Raw genomic sequence first — 11,524 nt, forward strand, 5'->3', positions numbered from 1 at the left:
AAAGATTAACCAACTAAGTAGGTTGGAACTTGCTTAACATCGTCACCTTATTGCAAAAACTCAATAACTGCATATAGAAATATAAGCAGATATTGAGTTCTTGCACTAAGGTGACGACATATTCATAGTTTCATTGTTAACATTTATATAATTTAAGTTTTGTGAATTGAAGGCAATACATATTTAAATATGCACAATTTCCAGTGGCCCTGACAACGCTTACACCAAGACATGACCTGTTTTTTTCCTTAAACAAAAGTCTTGTTAAAAGCAAGACTAAGAATGCCATGTTAAAGTGCATATAATCAATGTTTGGAACTTTTTACTAGTATGTTTGAACACCATGAGATCACTTATTGTTAAGCCTAATGCCTCGTACTTATTACAAACGGGGTCGCTCCCGGACTGGTAACTGATTAATGGCCATTCCATGTGTTGTTGACGATGTACATTGTACAAGTCAAAATAAATTGTCTGTCTGTCTGTCTGCCATTCCGTTAGAAAACCTTGAATGATTGTGGTAAAAAGTAAATGGGTACTGAATATCAATGCATACCCGTTAAAACTGCTTAATGGAGTTGCTTCCTACCACCTTTACATAAACAAGTTATCATTCAAGATACCTCCCTTACCTGATATCACAGAGCATAACGTATCGGAAGTCATCTCCTGACTGATGGCCATACCTGAGTACTGATTGCCCACAACACTTTCATTATACTAAAAACTGTAGAATGTAAATCGTTTTTATGTTTCGAGGTCTATTTTCTCTTGTGTTTTGATTGGACAAACGTCCCTAGGTTTAATTTTACCAAATATTTATTTTATCATTGACAAAAATCAGTAAATTTATATTGCAAAGATTTTCAATCCACAACTCTGATTGATATACATGAACATCCGCGAAAATTATACACTTGCAAAAGTAAGCCAATTTACAGTATTCCTTGTAATTAAAGATAATAAAGGGAATTTTAATGAGATGGTTTGCTACATCTATCAAGGCTTTGTCCCCTTACCTTCCCTCTGCAAGCAGCAATTAATATGGCTCCGTTCAATTAAGGGTCGTTGATTTTACTGTAGAAATCATTCATCAGCTAATAAAATAGTTCAGAAGTTAAAGATTGTCAAAAAGCATAATACATGTGCATTATATTGCCCTTACCAAATATCAAACTCCAACACCACTAACAGACACCAATTCTCGTCTTAGTAAGAGGTGTACTTATCTTAATGGTAAGACTTATGGGCTTTGCTACAAATGTGTATACCTTGTATGGTCTCTCGCAAAATGTATACTTTTTATGTGAATAACTACCGGTTATGTGTTACAGCTAAGGCTGATTTTTTTCTCACAATGACAAAGACGCCAGGGCTATCGTAATAATTTAAAAAAACAACAACAGACGAACGACAAGCCTGTAAGGCACCATGAGTGAGAAGATACATGACAACCGATATTGTTTGCAGCATTGATAACGTATATGTTTCCTAGTGTTAAAGCATTTCACGTTACCCGAAATACGCCTTTATTCGTCAAAACCCAAACACGAACTTACATCATTCAAAATACCCTTTGCTCTGAACTCGACAAAGATCTGGTTATACTGTTCAATTCCAAACCAGGATGTTGGATTCCTGAAAAAGCAGCAAATTCGAAAATTGAAATTAGTGTTCCTGCGGATTCATATTTAAAGAAATGAACTATTCAAGGTGCAAATGGTAGAAAATCACAAACAAATGTTCACAACTAGAATACTGGAATACCAGCAATTATAATTTCACCATACACTGTTAAACGAAACAACAGGTGCACCACTTTATCACCCCATTAACATCCTCCTAAGAATTCATGAATCAAGGTAATATTGTTTTTGAGTTCCGAGCGACACAAGTCCAGAAATGCCAATTTTTGCTATTTCAAGAGCCATAACTCTGGTTTTACTGAGTGCAGCAGGAAACGAAACCCCCGGTGCAAAACTTCATTACCTAAATAAAATAAGGTTTCTTAACTCTTTGTGAAATATTTCTGGAGATTTGAGCAACACGAATGCGCATAATACATATGGACGGAATCACGGACGAACGGACAAGGGCAAATCAATATGCCCCTCTTCCCTTTTTATGCATAAAAATCCCAATGCTCAAATTCCTTTTAAAAAAGATTTTATTTGCATATTAACTAACAATGTTATGCATTGCTAAATACATTTCTGTCGCTTGCTTTTTCCTCCCTCGATTCGCTCGGTTATATGTTTGTAAGAGTTTCGGCTAATAAATATTTAAAATCAACTCAAAACAATTCATTGAAATTAATATTGAAATTCATTAGAAGTCACTCTTTGGTGTCAAATTTTAAACTTTTCCTCAGGGAAGGACCCTGGGCAACCCCTTCGGTACCCTTCCCCATTAAGCACATGAAAGGTTGGCTATAGTTGGCTATGCCAAGCCCCTGATTTTTGGTGCCTTTAAGCACGGACGATTTGATTCAAAGATAATTATCAATGTTTAATTTGTATCATTTAAGGTAAAACATGTTTTCCCTTGGCAGTGGTATCTTTCAATAAATACGTACAAAATATTTGATCTTGGTTGAGAGAAAGCAAAATATAAAATCTGAAACATAACAGGTGAACATGAGAGAAAGCACTCTTTTTTCTGTGAATTTATTGTTTTTATTGACAAGTTATTAACAGTTTTCTTTCGTTAATATCCTCTCGCGACAATGTATAAATTGTCCTGCAACTTCTAGATTGACATTGGTAAATGTTTATTAACTTTATAATTCTTCAATTTAGTAGGACCTTTTATGAAAATTGGTCGAACATCCGCAGAGATGGTTATGCTTATTGCAATTTCAATATATTAAAGAAAAGTCCAACTTTTAAATTTTATTCTTTATTGTGAGATAAATGCAGCAAACAACTGTGCAAGAAAGTTGAAAAAAGAGCTGTCATAGGACAGCGTGCTCGACTGTTCGCCGCTTTGTGTTAAAAATGAATACAATAATAATGCAATATGTGCCTGTCAAAAACTAAAAAATAATAATTAAAAAAGTAAACAGGAAACGCCGTAATGTGACGAAACCATTTTTTTCAATAATTGACAGAAGAACTTCAGCCTCTCTGTGAGATACAATTTTAACTGTTTTTTTCTTCTATCCTTTAACCTTTACCTTGATTCTAGGGGTTCCTAGCAAATACAAACCAATAGAAGTCCTTCATAAACACTTCATACATAAGTTGGTCACAATATGTCAACTCTTACTAAAGTTCTTCAGTACCAAACGGTTATCTTTTTCAGTAACTGTGACCTTGACCCTAGGGCCCACAGCCGCAATCCCGTGAAAGGTCTCCATAAAGTCTTCCTATATACCAAGTAAGGTTACAATATGTCAACCCTAACTTATTAAGTTCCAATCGTTTTCTGTTTTAAGAAACAGTGACCTAGACCCTAGAAGCCAAAATCGCAATACCATGAAAGGTTCCATAAACCATTCCTATATATCAAGTTTGGTCAAAATTTATAAACCCTAACTTAAGTGAATCAGTACTTACCATTTTTTTCTTTTTTTTAGTAACAGTGACTTTAATCTTGACCATGAATCTCGGAGCCATAAAAACAATCCCATGAAAGATCTTCATATATCCTTCATATATACCAAGTTTGGTTGCAATATGTCAACCCTAACTGAATTTATTCAGTTTTTCACCACTTTTCTATTTTTAGTCACAGTGTCCTTGACACTACAGGCCCCAAACGCGATTCCTTAAAATGTCTAAATAAACTCACCTATGTAATATGTTTGGTTTTCATTTGTCAAACCTAACTAAAGTTATTGGATACCATAGGTGAGTTTGACTCTGCCCTCCCGCCAGCCTACCCGAACAACGACGCAAATTATTCTAATAACCAGAATTTTAAAGGTTGAAAATATAATAATGTGCCTGTTGAAAGAAAGAAAAAAAGTAAAAAAATAGAAGTAAAAAACACAAGAAAATCAAGGGCCATAATTTGTATTAAGGCCAATTTAATGGTTAATATTGAGTTATGAAACCCTATTGTTAGATGGTCGTCAATAACTGTGTTAAGTATTGAGTCAATTGTATGAAGGGTGTAGAAGTTATTTATAAAAATCCCAACTTGCCCTTAAACTTTAACCTGACTCAATGTTCCCTAACTTTCTATGTCAATCAGAGGTCATAATTTGTATTTGTGATAATATGGAGATATTAAACTTCATTGTGTGATGGTCTTGAACAACTTTGTGAAGTATTAAGTAAATTAAATGAAGGGTATTGGAGTTATGAGTGAAAATGCCAACTTCCCTAAAACTTTAACTGGAAGCCGACGGGGCGAGTAGTAAAGCCTCCTTATTCTACGAAAAGTCAAGCTAAAAATGTAAAATACATTAAAAATTAAAATTATATATTTCAAATACATTTAATATGATAATAAAAATATATGCAGTATAAATGGCAAAATAAAGCAGTACATGCACAATGAAAACATCAATAAAACCCTTGCCAAATCCAGTATATTGCATACAGAAATATACTTGAAAGCGATGCATAGTTTCACACAGCATGACAGTAGTAATATTGTCACATAACAAAAGCTCCTTTACGACACACATTAAATAGAAATTGATTCGACTGAAAGGGTACTTGAAATATGAATTATAGATCAACTGCATTGTTTAAATTGAAGAACTCTTCAATTGAAGAACAAATTCATATTCAAATACTATATACATGTAGAGGATAAAAAAATCAGTGAGATATAGATTTGAATTCATCGAGTATGCACCTGCAGTCATGTTTTTACCATATCCTGGTGTTTTCACAGGGTAATATAAAATTAAAATCTCTATCAGTTTTTTGAAAGACACGCGAGAAGGAACGAGTGAAATTTGACATTTATGATGACATCAGTGAGACCATTGCAGACTACATCCTGAGGCGAAACCAGAAGTAGTGTGTGCTATATATTGCTTCATATTAGTTTAATATTTTTATCATGCACACTTTGTTTTTGCTATCATATTGCTTTGATTTCATTCAGATCCTTCAATCTTTAAAAAAACATATAAATTAGTTTTGATCGATAAATATATTTAACCTATAATACTTACATTTCATACCAAAATTAGGCATATTCCTCTTGCTATATCAAACGCAGGAAATTATATTTATTCCAAATTTGTTCTTAAAATGTTGTTATTAATATATGAAAGTAAGTTTTTGTTTTTCATGATAAAATATTAAGTATTCTTAAGATGATATAACTCAGCCCCAAATGTCATTAATTTTAACCTTATAAAGTAAAGTTTTACCTTTATGTAAATAGATAGTTTTGAATATTGTTAAAATTAGAGTAAACATGTACTTTGTATGTATTAAGTGATAACTAGTTTTTCATTTTGCTTTTTTTTGGTTTTGCTCTATGGTTCTTTTGATTGACTATTATTGACTATTTTAACATGCATTGTATAGTAAGTGTTTTTACATAAAGATGTTTGTAAAGATTATATTATTTAAGTGTAGTTACAACTAACATAGATAACTGATTAGCTACTTAGACACAACCTTTACTTATGTCTTATTTATTATTGTGTTCCTACAACTGCCGTGGGCTAAACAATACTAAAATAAATCTTGATATATTTAATATACTTAAAGGAAAAATGTGGATATAGCCTGTATCCAGGAAACACATTTTATAAATGAACTTGAGACAACAATATATTCAGAATGGGATGAAGATTGCTTTTCTGGTAATTGTAAATTACACGCTAGAGAAGTAGCTATTTTTATCAAGAAAAACTTAAATGTTAAAATAAATATATTGAAAGATAATTGTGGAAATTTTCTTCTGCTTGAATTATTGTACAACGATGTGTCTTAAATAATCCGTTATCGTATAGGGTATGAATAAATACATAATTTCCATTAACAAAATAGTGGTTATAAAATAACTGCATATGAAGAAATTGGTAAATATTTCCTATGACTGAAAATGTCAATTTCAAGAATAATGAAATTCCAACGAGTCAACACAAATGGCTGTTACAATATGCAACATTCTATATTTATTGGTAAAATGTCTCTAGTTGTGTATTAAAGCGTACAAAGGATTCTTATATTCAATGGTTACAATTAAGAGTTCTTTATAGAAAAACCAACAAATTCATTATTTTATAAAAATGAAGCTGGTTGAAATTGATATTTGCTCTTTTTGTAAATGCTGTGAAGAAACTCTTTTACACATATTTTGGGATTGCAATAAAATATAGCCGGTATTGCAGGAAGCACAGAAGTTGAATACAGGTCACTCAGGTATTATCATAAACAGTATGTTTGTATTGTTAAGTTCTGGAAAAAATAACTTTTAATTTGATATACTTTTATTAGAATATAAGAAATTGGTTATTTTGTGTAAAAAAAAACTTTGTCCCAAAAGTAATTGGTTTCAGAAATAGCCTTCAGTTAGCATGGAACATTTATGAAAATACAAACATTTCAGATTATTTAAATAATTGGACAATTGTAAGAAAATCGTTTTTGTATCTATTCTTTTTAGACTTTTTCAGATCAAAGAAATAAAGAATGTATCGAATGAACAATTATATCATTACCATGCAAGTTTACGAAAAAATATCACATATCATGCTTTTCATAATTTATAGAAATGTATTATGTCATGCCATACTCTATAATGTTAAAGGCATACATATTATTGAATAAAAATAAAAAATAAAATAATCAAAAAATAATATCTCACTTAATAAACATATCTTTTCTTTATTTTAAGTTTAAACTAATTTAAAATGCCATTGATAGTGTGCTTTATACAAAACATGCCACATAGTTACAGCATGTCATCTTTGACATTTTTGTCCAAGCTGTGCACGCTGTGAGACCTGATATGTGATTTAAACAGTTGATAGGGACAAATTTCAAAACAGTGAATACTTTTGAAAACTTTTGAAATTGTAATTGCACTGTTTCAAAACAATGAGATATCAATTACACTCCACAAGCAAATTGCTATTAACCACCTAAAAGCTTATAATAATGCTATTATTTAATGTTTTTGATTAATCAAACTTTCATCACCTGAAATAATTATATACATTGTCACCAGAAAAGTCAAAAGTCAATATCTGCTTGTATTTCTATATGCAGTTAACAGGTTATTGCACGATGGCAACGACATAAACATACCATTAAAGAGCACTTATTGCATACACTATACCGCAGTGTGTTGTTTTGATTTCTATATAACAAAATGTACAAAACATATAAAATTGTATATTTAAAAATACATTCTAATATGATGTAGGACTATATAATAGTTACAATGGCAATAGTCAAAATAAGTGACACATGTATGATAATCAATAAAAGACTGTATTGCCACAAATACATCATATTACATTCAGATTAACATTTACATATAATGATTATTAAAAATGCATAGTTCAATACAGCTTGACAACAGTAATATTGTTACTGTCATTATTCCCAATAATGAGGCAGGAGGTTCGTTCACTGAAGCACACTGACAAAGGATGACGTAAGCGATCAGCCTTCCGGGCCACTGTGGCCAGCTTCTTTCTCCCTTCTCTGTCCACCTGTAAGACAGTGTGAGACTCAAACCCACACACAAACACATGACCAATGGGGCTTACACATACTCCATTTGGTGCTCGTAGGTCAGGATCTTTTAATGTAGATAACACTTGGCCACCTTTATCCAGTGTTATTAATTCACTTTTATCACTAGTAGTGACATAGATTCTCTCCCCATCAGGACTAACAGCACACATGAACTCTGAAAAGGGGTGAGAGCTGTATTCATAAATTTTCCTAATCATTTGACCATCAATGGTGTACTGGTACAGGGTATCACTAGAGCCCACATATAGCTGGCCCTGGTGGTGGGCAATGGAGTAGCACTTATGGTCTATGGTGAACTTTCTCCCTGGCTGTAGCTGCCCTCTGGTCACCGTGAGAAAGTGGACCTCATTCAAAAACCCATAACTAACAGCAACAGCAATCTCTTCGCCAGCAGTGTGAAGTAAGTGTTGTGGAGGAGTAGGAAAATCACAGTGACCAATGACCTTGTACTGCTCGTTCAGAAGCTTCACTCTCTTGTTGTTTCGATCAACAATAACTAGATCTCCACTGGGCAACACACATATACCTACAATATTGCAGCAATATGGATCTTTTTCTATTTTTACAGAATAAAAAGTTGAACTTTGTGCATTATACACATGCCCAACATCTGTTTTTTTAGGAATAGAATAAACACTATCGACATAGCCAATGTGATTGAAGATTTTCAGAAAGGGTTTGACACTTTCATCAGAATTGAACCTGATGCATTCTTTTGGTCTTCTCTGAATTTCTTGCACCACAGTCTTTGCTTCATTCAACTTGGTCTGGCATTTTGTGAATCCAATGTAAGAATTAATCTCTTTGTGCTTGCCAGTAGCCTGCTGAAGTTTATCAATCAAGGTCTTGAGTCGATCTTGCATATCGGCACACATGTCCAAATCTTCTTCTTGACTTTTCTCTAAATCTTCCATCAAACTATCCAACTGTTCAATTGTCTTTTTCTCGAGCTGGTCCAGAATCTGGTCAATCTTTTTGCGGAGAGCCTTTATTTCAGCAAGGACGTTCCGGTACGAGTCCTTTAGTGAGGTTTGATCTTTCGTTCTTGTGCTCTTGAGCTCATCAAGTCTGCTCCTCATTTCGTCCACTGCTGCTGGCAGCTGTATGAAGTCTGCTGTTTTCAGGAAGCCTTTGGCCAGGTCAGGCAGGTGACTGATGCTGCTACACTGTCTGGAATACATGGACTAGTGTAATTACTGATAATTGGTGACATAATCATTGCATTACAAACTAGAGACGCTATGCCAAGAAACTTGACCCTACAGACCGAAAAAGCAATCCCTAGCATGACTTATCATAACAAGCTCCATCAATATAAGTTATTTTTCAATCATATTATTTAGTAGAAACATTTTTTTTATCAATAACAGCGACCTTGACATTAACCATACCACTAAATACAACAATACAATTGTAAGTCTTCCAATTAACTTGCTTAATATTCCATCATAAGCCATTGAGAAAAAAATCATTTTCGTTGCGTTGAAGTGTTAATAATATGGTGTCAAGTTAAGAGTTAAACAATAAAACGTTCAAAGTGTGTACGTAGACATAACATAACAAAACATTTCACGAGTGTGCACGTTGACATTTCTACAGTGAAACTTGTTTTGACGATTTATTTTCAAGTCCTGCAATTAAAAGCACCTAAGAATACTTGAATCTTCTTTTACATTGATAAGGTCACTTCAAAACAATTGCGATGAATATTTGAGACGTTTTCATAACAAATTCGACATATGTGTCTACGCATGTCGTGTTTTGGAAATATTGTTTGAATGTTCTCAAAAAGTAAAACGTTCTGAAAGACAATTTACACATTTGCGGAAAGTTTTGAATTGGTGCAGTCGGCAAGTTAGGTCTCGAATTTTTAGAGCGAGTTAATTACGTAGAAATATGCAAATAACTTATCTTTTTTGTGCTCTTTTGGCCTACTTCCTGTGTATACGTTACCGTTTGTGTGTTACGTGACAAAATTATTTTCCCACACTGAATTGTTTTTGTCAGGTTGAAGTAACTGTACAATCTCAAATTTTGTCTTAACATTAGCTATGAACTCACCAAGTAGTATCAATATCCATCAATGCTAACTAAGGTTATTGGGCAAAAACCATATTTATTCCTTGGTCTTGACCCTACTGACCAAAATCGCAACCCGTAGGCTAAACTCCTACCTGTGGTTAAGAGCCACACATACACTGCAACACAATTCCTGGTCATCATCACAGCTGGCCTCCAGTTTGTTCCCATGTTGGTCACATTTGTTCATGGAAAACCCCGCCCATTTCTGAATATCTTCACGACCATAAACAATATGTGCCTTATGATATCCATTGTGCATGTTCACACACTTTGCACACAGATAATGTTCACACTGTGGACAGAAATGCTGAGCTTCAGTGTTTAAATTATCTTCCTCGCACTTGGAACAACTGAAGTCATGAATAAGGTCAGATCCCTTATAAATGGATGAATCTCCAGTGGCCATTCTTCTTCTTTGTATTGTTATGTCACTCCTAATTGATATTATAAAACAAGAGCAAGTTAAACTGTCTAAAAAATATCAACATATTATATTCCATTTCGATGATTGTTTTATAAAGTCTTCAATAAAATATTTAGCCTTAATAAATAGCAATTCACATATTTGTGAACCGCCATGGCTAGGACAAGTTTAAACTTCGTAGGTAATAGAGCTTTGGTAATTTTCCATTTGTAATTGGATATACCAGGAAGTGACATACTTCAATGATCATTGTAATCAATAAACCTAGCAGACCACTCTTTACATACCTCAAATTTTAATCAAATAATAGTAGATTTTGTTAGATTTAAAATGAACTTAATTCATAGTAAGTAATGTATGAGGGATTCATACCCTAAACTTGGTATTTTTTTAAATTGTTTCCAAAATCCATAATGTTTATTTAGTTGCTATTGTTTTTTAAGCACATATCTGGGCAAACTGAAATAAAGTCGGAAAGGAAAAGTTTTCAATCCTGATTTAAATATTCATCCTAAATGTTTGATTCCCTGTAGTTACGCATGGGACCGATTACACAAGTACACAGGAGGTTTATAATTGTTTTAACGATTTTTAACCAGGCACATCCTCTTAATTTGGTACTTATTATACTCAAGAATAATACGATTTCTGGTCTTACAACGTTATTTTGTATGTTAAATGTTTAAAAGGATTCGCTCGTGTTAAATGCTCTTTTTGTATGACGAAATGAAGTTTGGAAATTCATAAGGAGTGTTAAAACTAAGATACTGACGGATGGTACCCTTCAACAAGGTTAATTTATATAAGATATTTTATTCGAAGCCCACGATTTTGAATAGCGTTAGTAAGGTTTTTTAACAAAAGACTTAAACGCTAAATTTTCCTTATATCATTTGTAAGGGGCGTGTCAGTTTTCATTTTATTTCTTTACTGAATTTGGACTCGGTCCCCACAAAATCCAGTTGTCTATATGGATGCAAACTTCGTGGTATGCTTTTAACTCAACTTGGGCAGAAAATGATAAACCATTGGCGCCACACACACGTTCAGTAAAATATTACGGTGAACGCATTTTTTGTTATTTTGAACCATTAAAATTCAAACCTAGCAAAATAAATAATTAAGCTATGTTTAAAATTAATGAAACATGGTTCTGAAACCGGTTCCGTTCCGTTCTTCAGATATTAAGCGGAAATGGATTTCCACCTTCAGAACACAGCTTCTTTCTCAGTTGACCCATTTACCTCAAAACAATAGGGTTAATTTACTGGGCATGGCTAACCTGTCAATCAAATTGAGGTCGCTAGACTTAGCGTTTGCAAAATATTGACTAGAA

General features: G+C 33.2%; 1 protein-coding gene across 1 annotated transcript; it reads right to left on the bottom strand.

The window, feature by feature from the left end:
* Positions 1-7,293: 7,293 nt before the first annotated feature.
* On the bottom strand, positions 7,294-10,360 carry LOC128215452 (uncharacterized). The gene is made up of 2 exons (XM_052922137.1): positions 9,857-10,360; positions 7,294-8,852 (listed from the first exon to the last, which is right to left on the bottom strand). The coding sequence occupies exons 1-2, from the start codon at positions 10,168-10,170 to the stop codon at positions 7,484-7,486; spliced, it is 1,683 nt and encodes a 560-aa protein (XP_052778097.1). The 5' UTR covers positions 10,171-10,360; the 3' UTR covers positions 7,294-7,483.
* Positions 10,361-11,524: the final 1,164 nt, after the last annotated feature.

This window comes from Mya arenaria, chromosome 13 (assembly GCF_026914265.1).
Source record: "Mya arenaria isolate MELC-2E11 chromosome 13, ASM2691426v1".
Taxonomy (NCBI): domain Eukaryota; kingdom Metazoa; phylum Mollusca; class Bivalvia; order Myida; family Myidae; genus Mya; species Mya arenaria.